Raw genomic sequence first — 22082 nt, 5'->3', positions numbered from 1 at the left:
GACGTGGGTCCATGGGCACCAGGGCTGGTAGGAAAGCACCTCCACCCCTGTACTGCAGAGGTGTCGGGGGGGGGGCGGCTCAGGACCCTCCATGTAGCTCCAGGGTGGGGAGCAGCTCCTGGAGGGCAGTGAGGTGGCAACAGGTTCTGGGGCAGCAGATTCTGGGGGGCCAGGGATGCTCGCGGGAGGCAGAAGACCCCTGGGAGTGGGATTGGAATGGGCTGGCAACAGCTTCCCTGGATGGGAGATTGAGGGGTGCGCAGCAACTACCCCCGGGGGGCAGCAGAACCCCAAGGAGGGACTTGGGTCCCAGTGGGGCCGATCCTTTAGGACAGACCCTGGGTGAGTGGGAGGCAGGACATCCTCAGCAGGGTGGCATCCCCCCGGGGGAGGGGGGCAGATCTATCCAGAAGGCAGCAGATGCCGAGGGGAAGGACTAGATGCCCGGTGAGGGGTGAGACAGAGAAAGACAGACAGGCACACACACCTCCACACCGCGGGCGGATGGCGGGGCATTGGGGACCAGGTCCCCCCGGGAGGCACCAGACCCCCGGCAACCGGCCCCGGGCGCGGGGAGGCGGAGCGGGCGGGGCGGGGCGAGGCGGCCGCCCGCCTCCCGCCGGGGCTGGGAGCGGGGCCGGGGCCGGGGCGGGCGGCGGGGCCGGTTGGTCGGGGCTCTCAGGGATGGAGACCGCGCCCGGGAGAGCCCCGCCGTCCTCCACCGTGGCGTTGAGGCTGGCGTTGGCGGCTCCGGGCCTGCCCGACGGTCCCTTCGGCTGCCCCATCTGCCTCGACCTCCTGAAGGACCCGGTGACGGTGCCGTGCGGGCACAACTTCTGCCAGGGCTGCCTTGGGGCGCTGCGCCAGCGGCCGGGCCCCCCCGACGGCAGCGGCGGGGCGGGTGGGGCCGCCCGCTGCCCGCTCTGCCAGGAGCCCGTCCCCGCGGCCTTACGGCTCCGCAAAAACCGCGCCCTTTGCGAGGTGCTGCCGCTGCTGGCGGCCGCCGCCGGTTCGTCCCCTCCGTCCCCAGTCGCCGGAGCCCCGATGGCACCGGGAGCCGAGGAGGAGGATGCGGCGGGGGAGGAAGGAGCGGCGGTGCTGTGCGACGTGTGCCCGGCGGGGTCGCGGGTGGCGGCGGCCCAGTCGTGCCTGGTGTGCCTGGCTTCCTTCTGCCGAGCCCACCTGGAGCCCCACCGCCGCGCCCCCGCCTTCCGCGCCCACCGCCTGGTCCCCCCGCTGCGGCGGCTGGAGGAGGGTCTCTGTCCCCGCCACCTCCAGCCCTTCGACGGCTTTTGCCGCGCCGAGCAAACCTGCGTCTGCGCCCGCTGCCGCGCCCACGAGCATCGCGCCCACGACGTGGTGCCCCTCGAGCAGGAGCGAGAGCACAAGGAGGTACGGGGGGGGGGGGGGGGGGGGGGGCTGGGAGGGTGCGCGGAGGTCCCCACGCGGGGATAGACCCGGCAGCGTCTGTGCTGGGCGGGGAGGGTGCTGCAGCCGTATCCCCACGCGGGACCTAACCCTGACATGGGGGTGTCCATGGGGGGTGCAGTGCTGGCGGGGCATCTTAGGTGGGGTGAGGTGCAGCACCCCTGGGACAGGTCCATGCTGCACCCACATCCCCACGGGGGACCTAATCCCCATGTGGGGGTTGTGCAGGTGTGGCACTGGTGGAACGCCCTGTGTGGGGTGGGTGCTGCAGCCCTTTCCCCCACAGGGGAACCCACCCTGGCATAGAGGGACGGGGTGCTGTGCCATCAGGACACGCTGTGGGGTGGGGACAGGACAGGCAGCCTGGGACAGACATTAGGGGCAGACCCACTGCCAGCCAGCCCGTGGGGTTTGGTCCCGCTGTGGGGCCAAACTCGCAATCCCTGTGGGCGTAGGGCTGGGGGCGAGGGCGCCTGGGACACCCTGCAGTGGCCGCCCCGCAGTCACGGGGCACCCGTCTTCTCCGTCTCGTTCCCACAGTTTCGTCAAGGCGGTTTTTCTCTGCGTGCTGGCAGCCTGCCCGGCTTCTGCTCCCGCTCCACCAGCCCTTTGTATCCCGGCGCTTTGGCAGCGGGGATTTTTTCCATCACTCCCATTCCCAGATGCGGCTGAGTCACCTCCCAAATTCGCACCCACGAGCCTCCCGAGGAGCCCCGGCACAGTGCTGCCTTCCTGGGCACTGCTGCCTCGAGTGCGTGGGGCCTCTGCAGGGCTGCAGGCAGATGGCAGCCTGCAAGGCTCAGGGCGTGGTGGCATCCTTGCCTCTGCATGGGGCATTTGGGGACCTTGGAGGGGGGTTTATTTTTCTGGGGGAGAGCCCAGGGGCTGCAGACATGCTGGCAGGGAGCACAGCAGCAGCCCCGCGCCAGCTTCCACTCCCTCACGGGCTTTCAGGGCTCCAGGAAAACCCTTTTGCCGGCGTTATTAGTCATCGGATGCCTTGAAATAGAAAGCGCGTGTGATCCCAGCCCCGAGGAGCTGTCGGGCCTCGCAGGCGCTGCTTAACGCCGCCTGCACGGCCTCTGCGGCCGCGCTCTGCCACCGCCCTCGCGCTGCGGGGCCAGAAGGATGGACGGGGCCTGTCCCCCCCCTCGCCAGGCAGGGAGCTGGGAGCTGAGCGTGGGGTGGGGAGCTACTCTGGCTGGGGAGTGCAATCCCCTCCTGGCTCCCAAGGGACCCGTCCTCAGGATGGGCAATGGCTGGCGCTAACAATAGCGCGTCAGGAAACGCCGCGTTCGGACAGTGCTTCCTTTGCAGCCACGCAGCACCCCGTGCTGCCGAGCTGCTTTGCTTTGCTCCTAACGAGAGACCTCCAGGGGACTCAGCGCTGCATTTCCGAGTGCCCCAGGTCTGGTTTCAGCTTCCGCACTAGTCCCAGCTTTGGGATACACCCTAAGAGCACGCGGCTTAGCTGCGCTTGCTGCAACCACCGCCTGATAGTTTTGCTTTCAAATTCCTATTTTGTTTGGTTTCCTCTGGGACCGAGGTGGAGCTGGGCATGACCCTTTACAGCCTGGCTGCTCCTTTCGTTTTCCAACTGAGTGAGAAGGGATGTTTGCAGGTTGGATATTGCAGGGGAGGAAAACAACTCGTGATTCCCCTTGCACCCTTCACCTGAAGCCTGATAGCAAGGTTACGGTCAGAGAGGGGGCTGTGGGTTGAACGTAGGGAGAGGCAGGGTCCCCTGTGCCTCCCTGCCACCGGGATCGTGGCGCAGAGCTCAGTGTTTGTCCCTTGTGTCCACAGGCCCAACAAGCTAAATTCCTCAGCGATGTGGATAACGAGCTGGAGGAACTGGCAGTCACCATCGCGCAGGCCAAAAAGATGGTGGAGCTCGTTAAGGTGACTCTGCGATGGCTTCACTCTGTTAGCGTGGCTCTGCTGGGCCAGGGAGCGGAGGCGAAGGGGCCATGAGCTTTTGGGGCGTGTGGGGGGTAGAAGTGGTGCTCACAGGGAAGCATGTGCCCCATAAAACATAGTCCCTGAGTATCCGTGGGTCCCTGAGGATCCTTGTTTCTCATCTCTGTTAACCCTCACAGCATCTCTGGTTGCTTTAGTTTGCAACCTGGAAGAAGGAATAGGGCAAGGATCATGCCAGGGCATCTGCTGGCTCTTGCACCTTCTCTCCCCAGGCTCACGGGGTTTTGGTCCCCTTTGGCCCTTGTGCAAACACATCACTTCACTGCCTGGGGACACGAGACATGGTGGAGCAGTAAGCAGCCGTGCCCAGTCAGGTCCCTTGACACCTGGGTTGTAAAGTGCTCCAAGCTATTGGGTGAAGGGGGTGATGGGGTGTCAGGGGGACCCCACAGAGTTGAGAACCACGTGCTGGACAGGGGACAAGGGTGCTTTCCCAGACCCTTGCCTGTGGAAGGTGACCCTGACCCCTCTCTCCCTGTGCTTAGGGCGCTGCCATGAAGGAGAGGGAAGGAGTCGAGAAGCTCTTTGCAGAAGCCTCCGAGGTCCTGGCGACCTTCCAGAAGGAGGTGGCCAGCTTCATTGAGGATGGGGAGCGCTCCATGCTGGGAGAGGCTGAGGCTGATCTCCGCTGGAAGGAGGAGAGACGAGCCAACCTTGCCCAGTGCAAGCAAAACCTGGAGAACGTCCCCAGCACTGACACCGTCTACTTCCTTCAGGTGCCCGAGTGGGATGGGGCAGGGAGAAGGAGCCGATAATATTGTCATTAGGGGGTTTGTCCCATTTCATGTGGCTGCCAGGAGCCCTGGGATGTGAGGGCTGCAGGGTCTCACTTGTGTTGGCACAGTCCTCTCCCCTCCCCAGTCCTGGGGGGACCGGGCGGCCAAGACTTTCTCCTCCACCCCCACCTCCATCCTGGCCATGGCTCAGGAGAAGCTGATGTGCTGCCCAGACTGCGTATGTAGGTGTGGGGGACAGAGAGCGAGAGATTGGGGTGCCCCACTGCCCCCCATCCAGCATCTGCCCCCTCTCCAGCAGCCCAGCAAGAGGAGCCCTTTTTGGGAGGAGATGCTGCTCCATGCGAGGTGGGCATGGTCTGGGTCCAGGTTTGAAAGGGAGAGAAGGCGCCAGGAACGCGTGGCCAGGAAAGCTCTCTCCTCCCTTATGCAAGGCTGTCCTTGGGCCAAGTCCTGTGAGCTGCCAGTTCCCAAATCCTCCGGGGCAGGGTGGGGTTGCGGAACAAGAGACAACTTGAGCTTGTTTAAAACCTCCTGAAACTCTGTCTTTTTGGCTCAGGAATTTCAGGCCTTAAAAGTAGCCATGGAAGAAAATCTTTCCCCGGCTGTGAACTTCCAGAATGAGCTGAACTTCACCAAGTGCACCCAAGCTGTGAGCGCCATGAAGGATGTGCTGTCTGCTGCCTGCAAAAAACAGTGGGATCACTTGCAGGGAAAAGGAATTGATGGGCTGGATTTCCAGGAGATGGAGGAAGGTTTGTGTTCACCCAGCCCCTCTGCCCGGAGGTCACCCCGTCACCCTCCATCCTCCCTGCGTAGGTGGGAGGTGCCTGCAGGCTCGATGGCTCCTCTCCCGCCAACCCTGGAAGCTGAGCGGCACGGTTGCGCTGCACGTTACACAATCCCAGTCTGGGCTTACGCCTCATCCTTGAGGTTTTATGAATTTTTCCACGGAGACTGGAGAGGCAACAAACAGCCTGGGAGTTAGGCAGGACCCTGTGGGAGGGGGCAAGTGGCCAAAGTGGCCTCCCATGAAAGGGGACTCTTTCTTCCCAGGATAGATGATCCTCTTCATGGGGCAGGCTGTGGTCTCCCAAACCTGCCAGGGTTAGAAAGCCACCACAGCAGCCTTCTCCCAAGCTCATTTAGCCTGAGCTCTCTCCTCTCTCTCATTTCCTCGGATGCCCATGGGAATTGCAGCTGGTTCTTTGCCCCCCCCTGCTCCATCTCCCTGGGGTGGCAGAGGTGGCATCTGTCCTTTCCCGTGTCCAAGCTGGCAGGGATGTGCAGGGGGAGCTGGAGATGCTGGCTGGGGCTTGGGGTACCATCAGGGTGTCGGGCGGGGGGCGATGGCCAGTAACACCCTTTGCTGATGGCAAACCCTTCTGTCCCTGTCTCTGCAGCGTTGGCCAAGTCCCAGGCTCCAGACAACTCAAACAATCCCACCTGCCGGGAGAGCCGTGATTACTTCCTGAAATGTAAGCGAAGGACTTTTGCTTTGACAGTTGTTGCTAAGGTTCATCTTCCCTTTCCTCTCTCCGGGCCAGCCAGCTCCTTCCCGCACGCCTGGCCAGCGCTGGTCCCGAGCCGACAGCTGGCAGGAGCACTGCCGCCACTGGAGGAAATATTGCTCAGCTAACAGGGAAGTCTCCTTGCTTTCCTGACAACAGTCATTATCTGTTTAGGTGATATTTTTTTTCCCTTGTCTGTGGTTCTGCCATTCCAGCTGCCAGAGGGGGCTGCAGGCACACCACGTAATTTCTGCTGCCTTCCAGCCCTTGATGAATTGGATCCCCCATTAATTAGATCAGAGTTGGTGCATCTGCCTTGTTTTCAGTCTGATAAGAGTCATCTCCAGCGGCAGCAAGCAGAGGGATAATTCAGTGGCTGAGCAGAGACAATAGGGCTGAAGGGGCTGAGGTTGGAGGGTGCAGGGCTGGCCTTGGGCTTCAACACCCTGCGTGTCCCCACCCCCCCCCAGCCTTACAGGGATGTGGGGTCACCTACTGAGATGTCCACAGGGGACATGATTTGCCTCAGCAGCACACACCCGGTGCACCCCGCTGGGAGCCGGGCAGCAAAGCCTGGCCTCGAGTGGGGTGTGCTGTGCCACTGCTAAAGGGTTTGGACATGCTGTGGGTTCAGACCTGCAACACCACTGGCACCGATGTGTGTCCAGGGCTGTTCCCACTGGACATCCCCTGTTCGGGATCCAGCAGCGGTTCTCACGTGGCCCCGCACGCTGGGAGCTGCCTCTGCTGCTGCGGGAGCTGTAGGGCAGCGAGAACTGACTGCAGTTGGTTCGTAGCTGTGATGTGCCTGGCTGTTCTCCCGTCTTCTTGGGGTCCCTCCCCGCTGTGTTTGTCTGTGGTTGCCTGAAACCCACTTTTATATGGAATGTTCCTACATTCTCCAATGTCTGATATCAGGGCTGAGCTCATCTAGCAGCCCTTCTGCTCTCTCCTTTGCCCGGTTACCTGTATTCATGCTGCTGATGGGAATGTCACCTCTTGCGGCTCCTTATGTTCAGCAGATGAAACCAGCGGTGGGATTTAAAAGCATGGGGACAGAGCAATGGTGGGAGTCAGAAAGGATCATGCTAATCACTGAAGGCTGGAGCAGGGGATCAGAACAGGGTGGGCCACGGGGATTTTCTCCTGTTTCCCTCCTCATTCTCATGTCTCCTTCTTGCCCCACACAGTTGCCTTCATCATTGACCTGGACAGCGACACAGCTGACAAGTTCATCCAGCTGTTTGGCACCAAAGGGGCCAAGCGGGTGCTGTGCCCCATCCCCTATCCGGAGAGCCTGATGCGGTTCATCAACTGCGAGCAGGTGCTGGGTGTGAACCTCATGAACCGGGGCAACTACTACTGGGAGGTGGAGCTCATCGACGGCTGGGTCAGCATCGGCGTCATCACCGAGGACTTCAACCCCCAGGAGTCCTACAACTACGGGCGCCTGGGGCGGAATGAGAAATCCTGCTGCCTGCAGTGGAACGGACAGAACTACGTGGCCTGGTTTGGAGGCCTTCAGTCTGTCATCCAGCAGCCATTCTTCCACACAATTGGGGTCTTCCTGGAGTATTCAGAGAAGGCACTGACCTTCTATGGAGTCAAGGACTCCAAGATGACCTGCCTGCAGCAGCTCAAGGTCTCCCATCTTGCCAAGGGTCAGTTTGACCCGTTCCAGAACAAGATCAACAACAAATTCACTTCTCTTTTCTTTCACAAGCTGAAACCAGCCTTCTTCCTGGAAAGCGTTGATGCCCACCTGCAGATTGGGCCACTGAAGAAAGATTGTGTTTCGGTGCTAAAGCGTAGGTAACTGCCCAGAGAGCGGGAGCATGGGAAGACCCAGAAAAGTCTCTCCTGCAGTGTATTGTCACCGTCACAGCTTCTCTTTGGTAGCGTTTTCTTTCTCTGTGGCAGCCCTTCCTCCTCGCCCTGTGCTGTTGGTGACCCAGGGGTGGATGAAGCTGTCTGGTGGGCAGAGCTGTGGGCTGGGAGCTGGATCCGAGTGCTGGCTCTGCTGCTGGGCTGCTGAGTGAACTTGGGCGAGTCTCTGTACTGCTCCCTGCCCCTCAGTTTCCCTTTCTGGACATCAGGGACCATGATACAGCCTTTCTTGGTAAAGCGTATTGCTCAGGAGAAGTGCCACATAGATTTGAAGCTGTATGTTGGCCAGCTTCCAGGCTGCCTGGTCCCTCTCCTTAATATCTGCTTGCACTGCCCTGGTGACTTGCGCAGATGTTCTGCTTTGTGCCTTATCTCGGTCTCTGTGTCACTGCTGCTTTTTTAAGCGCAGGCTCATCGATGCCTTCTTCGTGCTCCTTATGAAGTGCCTTTGAAGTAGCAAGCCCAGCATGGACCGGGCGAACCCCAAGGCGGGTGCGGTCACTTCCCCAGTGCCCACATCACCATCGTGCCTTGGCGTGGGTGAGCAGGGTGCTCCGGGGCGGGTGGGATGCAGAGGAGCAGTGAGGTGGGGTGCAGGGGCGACACTGCGGTGACAGAGTACCTCTCCTTGCAGGGCTGACCACCCATTAGTTCTGCAAACGTGAAACAAGTATTTTTGCCCTCATGCTGCGGCCACTGGGTATTTTGAACACTGGTCTGTGGCCAGGCTCATTTGAGAAAAGCCATGGTCCCACATATGTTAGAGCCCTGTGGCTGCAGGGCTGCTCCCCACCACAGGCAAAAATCCCAGCAGGGAAAGGGGAGAAACCTCCTGTCAAGAAGCAGCAGCACCATTCCTGCCTTGAGATGGTGAAGCAAGCAGCACAAAATCATTTAGAGGATGTTTTTTAGAAAACATGTTCCTTGGGAACTGCTTACAGAAACTTTACAGTCAAATTTCCCCCTACATTTTTGATGACCCTAGTATTTTAGGGGATTTTAATACTGTTAAACTCCCAACTCTTAAATTACCCTGGGCACACTTGAGCTGTAAATGTACCCCTTAGCTTAGAGAGTTTTTTAAGTGACAAAGAGGTGCTGTGAATATGTCCCAGGGGCATATGGTCTGTTCTAGGGACACTATAAAAGGTACAGCATCAGTCAGTAATGAAATAACCCTTTAGACCCTGGCAATAAGTAACAATTAACAAAAACTACTCTCAAGCAACTGTCCCCTCCAGGAAAGGTGGAAACTTGAGGCTGAGAGCCAAAAATGCTAGTTCACGTGTCCTAAGGGAGCTTTTTCAGAAGAAAAATACAGCCTGCAAGGGCGGCACAGTACAGCCCCTGTCTCAGCGCACCACGTCTTTCCACAGGTTTATTTTTTCTGGGATTAGTTTGCTACCTACCTCCCCTGAAACTTGCTTTACAGAATCGTAGTGCTCTGTAATATATACGTAAAGAGAAAATAAAGAGCTCAGGTTCTTCACTGGCATGAGTGAGTCAGTGATGACGCATCAACGGTCAACAGGAATAGAAAATGGCCCATTTAGCTAAATATATGAAATATACATATATTCCCCAAAGGATAAGTTGAAAACCATAGTGGTATATTCAAGTGGAGCCAAGGGAAAAAAGTGAATGTGAATAAAAAGGCAGCCACAAAGCCAAGAGGTTTAAAGTTAAAGCCACGTTTACATAAACACTGAGGCTTAAAGAGCTCCTTTACTGTAACTTGTTTGCCAGCACTATGAATTCCTACTGGTGTGGGAAGAGGTGCTGGACCCCAGAAACAGCTGTCGCTGTGGGCTCTCACTTGAGGGGCTGAAGGGTCCAAATGCAGCCGCCCCCTCCCCAGGGCAGGGCTGGTGAGTTCGTCTGGGAGGGGGACCGCTGGGATGTGTCTGCAAATCCCTTCTCCTCCCCCCCGCTCCGCGTGCTGCAATTCCTAAAATGCTGCAGAGGTGGGAAAAGGAGAGGTAGAGCTGCCAGTGTGAAATCTTCAGAAGAAATCTTGGCCTTTCCTGGCTGGTGGGAATACTGCCTAGACTTCTGTCCAGATGGGAATTCACACCCCATGTCCTGAACTCCTACCTCAAAACTGCTTTGTTTGGCTCGTGCCCGTCGCTCTCCTGCAAAACTCAGCCTTTGCACGAGATGTCAGCGGTGACACAGTGCAGGCATCGCTGCTGTTTTGCTAACACCAGAGAGGACTTGGTATCAGAAATGCGTTACCAGATAACAAAGGCAAAGACGTGCAACAGCTCGTGCGTGGTCACGTCCCAGGAGGAAGAGGAAGGTAACCTGGATCTCTGCTGCGTGCCTGCAGGAAGAGATCTCACATGCAGGCTGCCATCTCTTCTCTCTCCAAGCCCTAAATCTCATTTATTCAGGCAAAGCTCCCACCATTTGCAGCAAGGAGTTTTGCCAGAGTAAATACAGCAGATCTGGGCCTTTGCCCCATTTCATTTCACCGTAGGCGGATTGACTGCTCCGCGGGGAAACCCAGGCTCGAGCCACACATCCCTCCCTTCTCCATGTTGCCCAATGCACAGATGCAAATCTCTGAACTCCTTCAGGGTTTGGGGTGGTTTGGAAGGATCCTACATCTTTCCCTTTACATCCTGTAACTTTATGGGAGCAGCTCAGGAGGACACGCCTGGTGTTTGGGCTTTGCTTCTGCTTGTGCCGCTGCTTTTGCTTAATTCACCTCTGCCCCGAGAGCTGGGATGCTGATACACAGCTTTACGGTGCGTTTTGAGGCCTCTTATAGACACAGTGCAGTTGGGAAGTGCTGCCCAACCCTCTTCTTCCTGCTGCTTGCTTTTATCCTGGTTGGAAGCTCTATAAATCTTCATGGTTTGGGGCATAAAGCAAATCCCAACTGATTTAAGACGGGAGCAGTCCCCCCAGGGTGCTGGATCAGAGTTTGCTCTTTGTTGCCAATAATTTGGGGTGTAAACTGGAATGATTAGGAAATGTGCACTATGCCAGCTCTGGATTGCTGATTTTGCTACAAACAAAGGGCTAAATGTGATGTGTGATGAGTTTAGATGGATAGATAGCACTTGGCAATTTAAACAGCCTTCTCGTGTTCCCATGATTTATTTCTGCTGTCACAGAGTGTTCCTCTTTTTAATTAGGATTTTAAAAATATAGTTACTGTAGAGTATTTTACAGTGTGTGAAAAAACTGTAACAGAATAATATAATGATGTTAGACTATGATTTACCATTAAATATTACACACGGATTGCTCTGGGTTGTCTTTCCTTTAAATACCAAACCTTTAGAGTTGTCGCATTGTCTTGTGTTTATTTTTCCGTGTCCTCTATATCTGGCATAAAATAACACAGATTTTATTTTCCAAGTGTGTCTAAGGGAATTGTGCCAAATACACATTTTTATTGCTTGACTGCAAGCGGAGCGGAAGAATCCTAAAATCCAGTAACAATATTGTCAGTGCTGGGCAATTCAAAACAATGAATTGTCTCAGTTCTCTCCTCTACCTCTGTCCTCAGCTTGGAAATAACAAAGATGAAGAGATTAGGCACTTTTTCCTTAGTGTTTTCAGTTTTTAGAGTATAAATTTCCAAGGTTTCTATGTGACGTGGAGGTCTAGAGCTTCCCACGCACACTGGCACTTATACCGGCACTGCTTTTAAATGAAGGCTGTGTTTCTTAGTACCAAATATCAGATGGATCTAGAAGAAAAACATTATTTGTGTCTTAGTTCATGCAAGGTGGTAATGCTTCAGCTGGGTGCTTCAGTGGAAGCTGAGTGGCTCTCTGCTACTGACTTTAATAGGAGAGGAATCAGGACTGTTTGTTATAACTATTTCTTAAAAGGGAAACTTACAGCTTATTGAAAAAGCGGATATGAAAAGCACAAACTTGCTCTTTTCTTGCCAAGAACTGTACAGATTATGTCACTGCATTTATTTAAAGCTTGTTTCCATTATGTAGTTTTTCTGCTTTTCCCCCTGCACCCCATCTGGTTCTCAGGCATTCAGACAGGGCTGGGCTGCAAACCCTACAAGAAAAAGGTCAAATCCATATAAAAATATATGATTTAGGGAAATATATGCTTTTCATATATATTTGTAACTTATTGATATACAGTTGTCAGTTATTGATATGAGGAGCGCTTCAAAACAGTTGATTAGTTTTGCAGGGCTCCTATTTTTAATTAAATTATGCAGTCGTTGATTTTTTAAGAGTTCCTCCTGCTTGTGCACCCGGAAACAGAAGATTAGACCCTTACTGTAACTGTGCAAATGCTGCAGGTATTTTCCTGCTCCCTGATTCCCTCTCTCCAGACACAAAGACACGGTCCTGACTTGTTTATAAAGTGACTGGTTAGCCCTTTCAGTTTAACACTCTCCAATATAAAGTGGTAATTTTAGGATGTGATTGACTCCAGCATGGAGAGCAGCCAATAACAGGTTCAAAAATCCATTTGCAAGTGTGTGAAACACAAAATGTGCACCAAACACAAATTAAAAAATTGGTGGAAACAGAGCAAGCATCTTCGCTGTTTAAGGGGATAAGCCTCATTTTATGTGCAGTATGTGGGATGATTTTTATTCTACTCTACTGAACATCTGAATTTTTCCCTGTCCACCTACTGAAAGTCCAATTTTGTCTCCGTTTCACTTAATTCTGGGCTTTTCCATGGGAGATCCCGCCAAACAGCATTAAAATCACTTGTGGTTGCATGGGATGTGCGAACAGTCCCTTCTTACATGCAAAACTGGACAGCCTCCTAGGGAAAACGTTTTATCCGCTAGTGAGTCAGCCAGGAAATGTCTTCAGGATAAAAAATGAGGTGCAAACCACAGCAAAATACAGGGTTTTAAAACAAAACGTCTATGTGAATGCCGTCGGGGTGCTCTGCGAACTCCCACCCGCAAAGCGCTGCTATGCCAGAGCGCCCTTGTGAGTAGAAGTCAGAAAAACTGCTGCCAAGTTCAGGCGAGCTCCAAATAATTTAAATCATTTTATTATATATGGTCAGCGGGACATGTAATTGGATGATTGACGGGTTTATGAACACGTTAAAGAGCTCTCCCAAACAGGAGACTGTCTCTTTGGATTACCCCTATGTATTAGAAAACTGAGCAAGCTTAATAAAACCTAAGCTGGACTGAGCTCAGTAAATTAAAATTGATCTAAATCGTGGTGGAAGCGGGGCCAGGGGCTGCAGGTCTCCTCTCGGGGACGGTCAGGCCGGGGACGGCAGGTGTTCCCGCCGCCGCTGGGCTCGGGGCGATGGAGGCAGGGAGTGAGGGCTGGCACCCCTCAAACCGGGCAGTCCCCGGGGGTCGGGGGGGGTGGGAACCACCACGACGCCCCTCCGAGACCCCACCGCTGAGGAAGGGCGGGGGGCGGTGTCATGGCGGCCGGCCGCGGGGACTACAACTCCCAGCATGCACCACGCAGACACGCCGCCACGCCTCGCTCCGGCCGTGACGTCGGGAGCCCGTCTTCTGCGCAGGCGCAGAGTGCGCGTGACGCTGTGAGGAGGAGGAGGAGAAGGAGGCGGCGGCGGCCATGGCGCTGAACAGGAATCACTCGGAGGGCGGCGGCGTCATCGTTAACAACAGCGAGAAGTGAGGTGCCATCCCCTTCTCCCCTGCTGCGGCCGCCGTCGCCGGGCGGCAGCGGGGAGCTGCCGTGTCCCCCTCCAGCTTCCTTCCCTCTCCGGGGGAGCGGTTGAGGGGGGAGGGGTGCCGCGGGTCACGTGGTGCCGAGGGGCCTACGAGGTGTAAAGGGGGGGAGGCTGGTTTAACCCCCTCGGTGCCGGCGTGGCAGGGCTCGTCCTCCCCACTTCTCCCTGCAGGGTTGGGGCCTGTACCTATCCCCCTGCCCCTTCACCTCCCCGGCCTGCTGCTGCCTCTTCCTGCTCTCCCCAGCCTCTTCCCCGCCGCTCTGTGAGGGCTGGCAGAGCTCAGCCCTGAACCAGGTGGTTCTGGCCTGGACCCAAGCCTCACCCCTGCGGGGGAGCTCGGGTGCTGCACCTGCAGAGTGCCTCTGTTCGAGAGCTGCCCGTTGGGGAAGCGTTAGGCCACCCGCCTGGTTTGGTTTGCTGGGTTCCCTGCGTGCACACCCCTGCTGTGTGCTCGAAAAGGAGCAGCAGCGTTAGAAAAAGTTACTGGGATATAGCCATGGAAACAGAAAGCCTCCACAGAGCTGCCTCTGTCAGCGTGGCAATGGGCTGTTCTTGCCCTCTGCCTGCCAGCGTGCTGCATTTCTGACAGGGCAGTCACTGCTTCTGGGACAAAGGAGTAGTTCATTCTTCAGGGCTTGCTTCCATGAGGCTAGTGAAAGATTTGTGTAGGAATTCTGCACCTCACTTCCATTTGGGATATGACCCTTAGAAGAATTCAATAAGATCAACTCTGGGGCTTAAATTCTCATTCTCTGGAACAAACAACTGCAACAGCTTAACGTGTTACTGTTCCCAGTCGTCACCCTGCCTTGGGTCAGGGGTCACCTCTCAGCGGCAGCCCAGGCTGTTTGTGGTGGTTGCTTGAGCTGGAACACTGTAGCCTGAGCAGAGCTGCTGGCCCCTGTGCCCTTCGGAGCCTTTGCTGGTGGGATGGGTATTTTCTGGCAGAAGGGAAAGGCGAGTGACTCACGATGGTAACATGTAATCTGCCAAAGGTAAAGGTGGTGGATGTTTCTCCAGCTTTAGGGATGAGAGTCCCTAATGTGGATGGTTACATTAATACAGTTTACCTGCTGTATCCATGCAAGGGTATGGCACTGGCTTAATCAGGTCAGGTTCTAATTGAGAATGAAGGAGTCGGTACAGACAGCATGGTTCAATGAAATCTAGTGGCAAAAAAGGAGAGTTATTCTTGATCACATTTTTGTGGCAAAGATGCTTAAGCTGTGGTTAGGTCTTCAACAGCCGTGTTGCATAAGCCAGCCTGAGCATTTCCTGCTTCAGCAGTCCTTCCTCTGTTGTGTTACTTGTGGTGAACCAAATTAGGGAACTGATCCAGCAGAAATGCAACACAAATTTAATAAATAAATAATAAAAATAAATCAATATATGTCTTGGGATCTTGATCAGTTCAGTTGACTAGATTCACTGCCTGGCTACGCAGATAGCAGTAGGTGTGCCAACACGCTGAGGAGGGAACACAGGTCTGAGAACAAGCAGTCAGTACTACTAAAGTTGCTATTGCTAATGAGAAAAAAAAAAAAATGCAAGCCAGACTGATTTTCTCTGCCGAGCACTGGCCTGAGGTTAAAGGCAGTTTTGGTAGGTCAGTAAACTTATATGCATATTGCACTTCTGCCCTGAGCTGTGACACTGTAATACCGTGTCTCTTTTCTCATCTTGTTTGCAGCATATTGATGACCTATGATCACATAGAAATTACCTTCAGTGATATTGAACCTATGCCAGATGCCTTCAAAGGGACCAAGAAGGGGAGTGTTTTTTTGACTCCCTACCGAGTAAGTAGTAAAAGGCTTTATCTTGTATAAGGAGATAAGGGCTCTTTGCTGTTCCGTATTTAAAAGTCCTCAATGCATGAAAGTCAGGATAATCTACTACCCCTTGAAGTATGGCTCATCCTCTCCCTCTGGGGAGCATTATGAATTCATTGCATATCCTATCTATTTGTCAAAAGATAATAAATCTGATTAGTTCTTATACCAGCAGCTGCTTAGTCCATCAGGCAACTTCAAGATTGGAAATTAGCAGTGGTCTGGAAATGCTGAATGCAACAGCACAGCTACTAAATCATAGCTATGTGGAGCAGCAAGTTCTCTGGAATCTGGGAGTGTTATCTGAGCAAGGGTGGCCTTCCTGGAAGACTTTACTGCCTTGAAGCTTCAGTTTACACTTGTGGCTGTTCTGTGTAGCTTTTGGCTTGCAGAACTGACGAGGAGCTTCAGATGTGGGAGGGAGTTTCAGTTCATCGAAAAGTCTCTTCAGATAATAAATCAGGGCTGTGTTTCCTGTTTGTTTTAAATAGTCTCTGTAATGTTGTTTTCTTTCCAGGTTATCTTTGTATCGAAGGGAAAGGATGCTATGCAGTCTTTTATGATGCCCTTTTATTTGTTGAAAGATTGTGAGATTAAGCAGCCTGTCTTTGGAGCAAATTATATCAAGGGTACAGTGAAAGCAGAGGCAGGAGGTATGTATAGTACATATGTACGTTCTGTATCTTGGTTCAACTACACAATTCATAGCAGAGTATGCAGTGTAACTGAAACTGGATACTGACCAAGTGCATTTTTACAGTACTGCTAAAATGTGTTTGTTTCTTCGAAACTAGCAGCTAAAAATGTTCCCCTTATCTGCTCCCTGTACAGTTACAATGAACAGATCTGTTCTGCAACTGATCTCATTCCTGCCCTCTGTGCAGAATACTAAGTTCAGTCAGCCAAGTGATCTCACTGAGTAAACATCAGAGCAGAGTTGGCGGGAGTGAGGGTGTCCGTTTGCTTTGGTCAGTTGGGGCTACCTGTTAATTCTGCATCTGGGTCCTCTTATGCCAAAGACTTGTGATCCTTTCTGGATCTCTTTGGGTTTTCGGATGCAGATCTCCAGAGCACTGTTCTTCATCATCAGTTTCTTGTGCAATTCAAGGAGAGGCATGCTATTGCTGTAGCGCATCTTAGCAGTAAAAATGACACCTGAAAGACAACCTGGGTTGTCTTGAAATTAGGGAATCTTCAAGGGCCGATTTCATATTATGTTCAATGAGAAGGTTGCGGTAGGCATTTTTAAGAATAATTTTTTTTTTATCACCATTTTATTCTTTTTTAGTAAAGACACATAGTTCGGTAAACTCTCTCATTCCCAGCTTGATTTAGTCCACTGTGATTTCAGTGCCACAATACAGTGCTTAGGAGACTTTAGCTTGTAATCCTGGAATCGGCATTGTAGCTTCTGCATGGGAACAAAGTGGGACCATTCAGCATGAGAGGAAGCCCGAGCAGTAATGACAAACTCTGTAAACTGTGTGAAAGGCAAATGGCTTTAGCTAAATCTTTGTGAATTTTCCCCAGAGACTGTCTCTTCTAACGAGAATGTTGCTTTAACAGCCATGAGAGTCTGGTTTAACTCAAAAGGCTTTTTAATGTACATGTCCCTGTTTCAGCACTGACACAGCTTCTGCTTTGGTGCATTGTTGGGATGTGCATGTTTCCCTTTTTCAGTCTATAATAAGAAATGTCACTAATTATTTTTTTTTTATTATTGTTATTCTGACTTGAAATATCTTCCATGGACTCTAATGAATTTATGTGGACCATGTTTTTCATTAAGGTCTTTGCTTCATTGGGCACTCAGACTCCCAAATTAATTTATAGCTGACAATTAGGTGTGGTTGCAAAGGCTTTTTAGCAAACGGGATTAACAAAATCCCTGTCTTCTGCACTAATCTTATACAAAGCTAGAGCAAATCCAGCGCTTCTGATAGCTTGGTCTGCTGGCAGCTGCTGTGGTAACAGGCACAACTTCAGAAAGCTTTTGAAAGGTCTCCCTTATTGATATTTCTTCTTCAGGTATCTTTTGACTTGAAAATACCCCAGTATGATTTTTTTTCTGATAATAGGGTAATTCTGCCACTTTATCTGCATTTTTTCCCTTGGATTTTTGGAATAAGCTTTTTAAAGAATTATATAGAGGGCATCTATAGATAAAGCATGGAAGCTAAATAGCATTGAAATGGCTTCTCCTTGCTTCTGAATTCTGTCTTTCCTCCCTGCAGGTGGCTGGGAAGGATCTGCCACGTTCAAGATGGCCTTTTCGGCTGGGGGTGCTATCGAGTTTGGGCAGCGTATGCTGCAGGTGGCATCGCAAGGTACGGGATCCCGGCGAGGTCTGCCAGACAGTTCTGTGGTTTCAGGAGGCCTTGCCTTCATCTCGCAGCAAGGGCAGTTTTCGGTTGCGACAGGCTGGATTCAAATTTCAGGATTCAGGTTTCAGGACTCAAGAAACTGCGAGTTTCAGGCTGTATTTGGAACTTGCTTTAAAGAAATACTTTTTTCACATCCAATGAACAGCAGATATATTGAGGTGGAGCTTGTTTGTTTTTCAGATAAGGATTCTTTATGTTTTTTGGAGTTCTTGGCCTGCATTTGATGCAGGCTTGATGTTTTGATGAGATCAACTTATCTTTTCTGTTCCAGTCTCCAGAGGTGAAATACCCAATGGAGCTTACGGCTATTCCTACATGCCAAATGGATCCTATGCTTTTGCACCAGCTGCAGCTAATGGGGGCTATCCGTACCCCCCACCTCCTCCTGGTAAGCCTGGGAATTGAGGATGGGGTTTATTCTAGTTAGCAAGAGTTAAAGTAGGTAAAAAGGGAGAGAAAGTAAAATTTTACATAGTCTTTCAAATTGTATCTGATGCCTTGTGCAGCTTCTGTTTCTGAGCTTAATTATATTTGCCTTTGGCTTGTTTTGGCTGTATGCTGTGACTCACCCAAAGGAGTTAAGTCTTTTGCTGTGTTATTTCCTTTCCTGACAGAGTTTTATCCTGGGCCCCCTGTGGTGGATGGAGACATGGGTTACATGCAGCTTCCACCCCCACCGTACCCTGGGCCCATGGAACCCCCCGTCAGCGGCCCAGACCTGCCCACCACTCCTGCAGGTAGGAACCCTGTTCAGGTCAATTAGCTCACCATGGTTTTGTTACCCATTAATTAGACGTTTCTTGTCTTTTATCTCTTGGGGAACTTAGAGTCAACTTAGAAGGTCCACTTAGAAGTTAAAACTGTTTAGAGGAGGAGTTAAGGAGCTCCCCTAATCCAACCTTGTAAATTTAGTTCAGTCTGGAGGCCAGCCTGATTCTCTCCCGGGTAGATACCATTAGTGGATATTTTGCAGCTGGATTTATTCTTGTTGTGACAAAAGAAATACAGTTTGTGATTCTCTGTTGTTTCAAACTTGCTCTAATAGATTAATAAAAAGAAACCGATGGTGCAATGTGTTTCTAGTCCATGTCAGTTAGCAAATGTGGCTTTGGTGATATTCACTCCTCTCTTTCCTTGTTTCATTCTAATCTGATTAATTTTGCTTAAACAATATAGAACAGAGGAATAGATGGAAAAGAGCTGGGGAAATATCAGTCTCATTTTCACTCATTTGGGATTTGTTGAAATGATTTTGAACGTGATCTTAAGGTCTGCATGTAGGGGGGAAGAAAAATCTTTTGTGATTGGAAACAACCATAGATCTCTCACAGGTGGGGATATTTGTCTGGATAAGGATGTAACTTCTCTCTGGTTCAGATAAACAATGAGGCATCTTTGAACTATTATTTGGAAAGTGGCACAGATCCAGATGGTTTTGTATTTTGCAGAAATAAGGAATCTGGATTATTTTAAGTTACCATCTTTAAAGTATGAATCCTCTAAGCTGCTATAAACTTGTACTGATTTTTTTTCTTCTCTGTTTTCACTCCCAAGAAGGATGGTTTGTTGACTGCTTTTTTTAAGGGGCATTGTCTGTGTTCAGGCAAAACTGTTGTTAGCGTTTATTTGTTAGCTAGCAGGCAAGTCCCAGGTGACATTTCCAAACTGAATCTTGGCCTGCTTCGCTTGGGACTTTGCAATCCTGTGGCAACTGGAAGAGATAATGCTCAATTGTCATGTTTGTTGTAGCTATTTTGCAACTCCAGTATTGGTCAAATAGTGCTCTATTAGTAACACTTGATGGCCAGGAAAATGTGGAGTTTCTGTTCCACTGTAGAAGTTCTCTGTGTGTCACAAAATCTGTAACTTCTCTTTCTGTGACAGCTGAAGCAAAAGCTGCCGAAGCCGCTGCCAGTGCTTACTACAGCCCAGTCAACCCCCATAACGTCTATATGCCCACGGTAGGTTCCTGTGCCACTCTGCATTTGCAGTGTGAGCCCAAGTGTGTGTTTAGCAGTTCTTTTCCTCAGTGACACAGCAAAATTTGTCTGAATTGATTTTGGTGTTTTGTTTTTGTTTTGTTTTTGTAGCCATGAACTGATGTTCTTTTATTGTTTTTATTTCAGGACCAGCCACCCCCTCCTCCATACTTCCCACCAGAGGACAAGAAAAACCAATAAACTAACACAGAACTCCACAACTCGTTGCTTTCTTACTTCCCATTTTGGCAGAATCTTGGCGCTGAGGAATAGAGCCTTCCCCCAGGGCACCTAGCTTTCTTGGACTCTGGTGGTAGATATCTGCAGAGCAAGGGGAGAGATTTCAGCAGCCTGGGTTACCTGGTAGAGCTCTGAGCGTTTGCTGTCCTACTGCAATATTCCCTTCTCCCTGTGCGCGACATCGCTAGAACTGCAGGTTCTCTTCATCTGTGATTGTTTCCCTTGTGTATGTTTCTTTTGATAATTTATACCTCTTTACAGTAAGTAACTGCTCCAAACTGATAATTAATGTGCTCATAACATGGGAACAAGGCTCTTGGGAGAGTGGGGGGTGTCTTGAAGTTACTTCAGTGTAGAGTGAAGAGCATGTCTGGGTATTCCTTTCAACTCAGAGTATCACATCCAGCTTTTCCCTCTGCTACCGAGAAAGAGCTTCAAAGGGAAACTTTGGTATCTTGAAGGAAATAGATATCTATTAATTTTTCCAGATATCTATTAAACTTGGGGTTTTTTGTTTTTTGTTTTTTTTGGTTTTTTTTTTAGCAAAATCATTCCTGACAATCGTAGCAAATAATCTGGTAGCCCTCCAAATTCTCCTGCTGTGCACAGTGTATGATGATGGTGACAAGCTTCCCTTCTTAAGAAAACATACTACTCTTTACAGGGTTGATTAGTAGCATGTAACTAATTATAGATCGTACGGGAACACTAATTTTCTGTTGTCTCTTTTTTTTCTGGTTAGATTTGTGGGCTTGAGATCACTAAGTCCTGACTATTCTCTTTATAGTCTATAATGCACTTTTTTCTTTGCTGTAACACCAATTACACTTTTTGGCCAGTGAAGCATCTTACTGCTGTGATTTAATGGGTGAATTAATAGCTAATGGGGAGAAAATAGTTGCTTTATTTCTGCCCTGGAAGCACTCGAGAGAATATGCAAAATGTTGGAATAAGCTGTTAGGTACAACTGAGCTGCTCATTTGTATGTTGTTTAATGCTATTAGTGTTCCTGGATCAGCTGTGAATTTACTTTGGGCTCCTTGGACTGAGAGTTCAAGCGTTTTCCTTCTGTAGCACTGATTCATTGATATCATTAGCAATGACCCCAGTATGCAGAACCTCTGCAGGACGGATCAGATTCCAGGTTGTAAAACTTTGCATTGTACAAAGCTTTGCACAAACCAGACTTCACTGAATTCTGACAGCTGAAAGAAAATCCTTCCCAGCAAGTGTGAAGAAAGATCGTGTGCTAGGAAACTGCTGAGACTGGCTGCATGCAACCTGCTTGGAGAGAAAAAAGGTCCACCTCTTGTTTTCTTTTTGAGTTTTGCTGATTAATCAAATTGCTACTGTCCGTGCACTGACTTTTCTAGAATTGCTACTGCAGTGATGTAAAGAAATGGTTATTTTAAAAAAAATATATTTATTTTGAAAATGTTTGATTAATATATTAATGTGAAATGACTTTTGAATGCAGATTTGTTTTGCCAAGACTGTGAAGTAAAGAGAAATCAGCTCAAAACTTAAGGTGTTTGTGCATTTGTGTGTGTAGGCAAACTTTATGGTGACTTAGTAGCTTTGGATGGGAGGAGGGAGAATTAAACACCAAAATCACATGGATTTTGTTGCTGGCTATTCACTGGTGACATTAGTCACTTGATTTCTCTTGATTGACTTTGTGAAATGAAAATATGATGTTAAAATCTCTTAACAAATGCCTGTTTCTCAATTTCTGTTGTATACTGGTGAGGTGGCTGCTTAACACTTCACCCAGATGTTTTTTCCAGACCAATTGTCCTTGTAAAACTTGCAACCTATCGCTGGGAGAAGTAGTCGAGGGACATGGCATAGTTGTTACCTCTAAAACATGTCTCTAATGAGCAGCAATCTATACATTTATCCTTTTTTGTTTGTGTGAGCGTGTGTGCAGAGATGCCTGGGTACTTCTGCTCAGTTAGGTCTGAACTCTCCAGGGTGGTGTGGTCCACGTTGCAGCGTTTCTCCCTGGAAGAGCAGGGAGTTACTCTGGCATGAAGCGCTCCTCCCGGCTGTGCTCCGGCAGCCGCGCCAGAGCTGTTGCTCCTTAGTGTGAGCAGAGCGAGGCATGTCGGCATTGTCCGCGTGGCAGGAGGGGCTGCAGTCCCTGTGGGGTCCTGTCCTGTGGCTCCTGGGATCAGGGGAGTCCCTCTGGTTTGCGCTAACGTGTCGAACAGAAGTTACTCAGAAGCTGCTCTACAGGTAGCATCCGAACCTTGCTTGGGTTCATTCCTCTGCGCAGCTGCCACTAGCTGCCTTAATTCTCTTGAACTCCGTGACTAACTAGGGTGGACATCTTCCAGATTCTGTTTTCCTCCTACATGACTTTTCACTCTCATGTCCTCCCACACAACTGTTTTACTGCATTTTGAGGCTGGCTCAGCCACTTTTTTTTTTTTTT

At 50.8% G+C, this 22082-nt stretch overlaps 2 protein-coding genes across 3 annotated transcripts; both read left to right on the top strand.

Annotated features, from left to right (window-relative positions):
* Window positions 1-643: 643 nt before the first annotated feature.
* TRIM47 (tripartite motif containing 47) lies at window positions 644-10786 on the top strand. The gene is made up of 6 exons (XM_042802544.1): window positions 644-1392; window positions 3235-3330; window positions 3894-4124; window positions 4702-4897; window positions 5546-5620; window positions 6844-10786. The coding sequence occupies exons 1-6, from the start codon at window positions 685-687 to the stop codon at window positions 7467-7469; spliced, it is 1932 nt and encodes a 643-aa protein (XP_042658478.1). The 5' UTR covers window positions 644-684; the 3' UTR covers window positions 7470-10786.
* Window positions 10787-13021: 2235 nt separating this feature from the next.
* On the top strand, window positions 13022-21167 carry WBP2 (WW domain binding protein 2). 2 transcript variants are annotated; one of them, XM_033002493.2, is made up of 8 exons: window positions 13022-13151; window positions 14901-15009; window positions 15560-15695; window positions 17277-17369; window positions 17698-17814; window positions 18041-18163; window positions 19311-19387; window positions 19553-21167. In XM_033002493.2, exons 1-8 carry the CDS (start codon window positions 13093-13095, stop codon window positions 19604-19606), a joined length of 768 nt encoding a protein of 255 aa, XP_032858384.1. In that variant the 5' UTR covers window positions 13022-13092; the 3' UTR covers window positions 19607-21167. The 2 variants fall into 2 exon arrangements, with proteins under 2 accessions (XP_032858384.1, XP_032858385.1); XM_033002494.2 differs by having other exon boundaries at window positions 13046-13156.
* The last annotated feature ends 915 nt before the right edge of the window (window positions 21168-22082 follow it).

The sequence above is a fragment of the Tyto alba genome, unplaced genomic scaffold, assembly GCF_018691265.1.
Source record: "Tyto alba isolate M040663 unplaced genomic scaffold, T.alba_DEE_v4.0 Super-Scaffold_39, whole genome shotgun sequence".
Taxonomy (NCBI): domain Eukaryota; kingdom Metazoa; phylum Chordata; class Aves; order Strigiformes; family Tytonidae; genus Tyto; species Tyto alba.
The sequence above is the reverse complement of the archived record's forward strand: the minus strand, read 5'-3'. Positions and strand labels throughout refer to the sequence as shown.

Coding starts and splice junctions, on each gene's coding strand:
- TRIM47 (XM_042802544.1), top strand. CDS start 685: ATGGAGACCGCGCCCGGGAGAGCCCCGCCGTCCTCCACCGTGGCGTTG. Junction 3,331..3,893: donor AGATGGTGGAGCTCGTTAAG/GTGACTCTGCGA, acceptor CCCTGTGCTTAG/GGCGCTGCCATGAAGGAGAG. Junction 4,898..5,545: donor TTTCCAGGAGATGGAGGAAG/GTTTGTGTTCAC, acceptor CTGTCTCTGCAG/CGTTGGCCAAGTCCCAGGCT.
- WBP2 (XM_033002493.2), top strand. CDS start 13,093: ATGGCGCTGAACAGGAATCACTCGGAGGGCGGCGGCGTCATCGTTAAC. Junction 13,152..14,900: donor ATCGTTAACAACAGCGAGAA/GTGAGGTGCCAT, acceptor TCTTGTTTGCAG/CATATTGATGACCTATGATC. Junction 19,388..19,552: donor ATAACGTCTATATGCCCACG/GTAGGTTCCTGT, acceptor TTTTTATTTCAG/GACCAGCCACCCCCTCCTCC.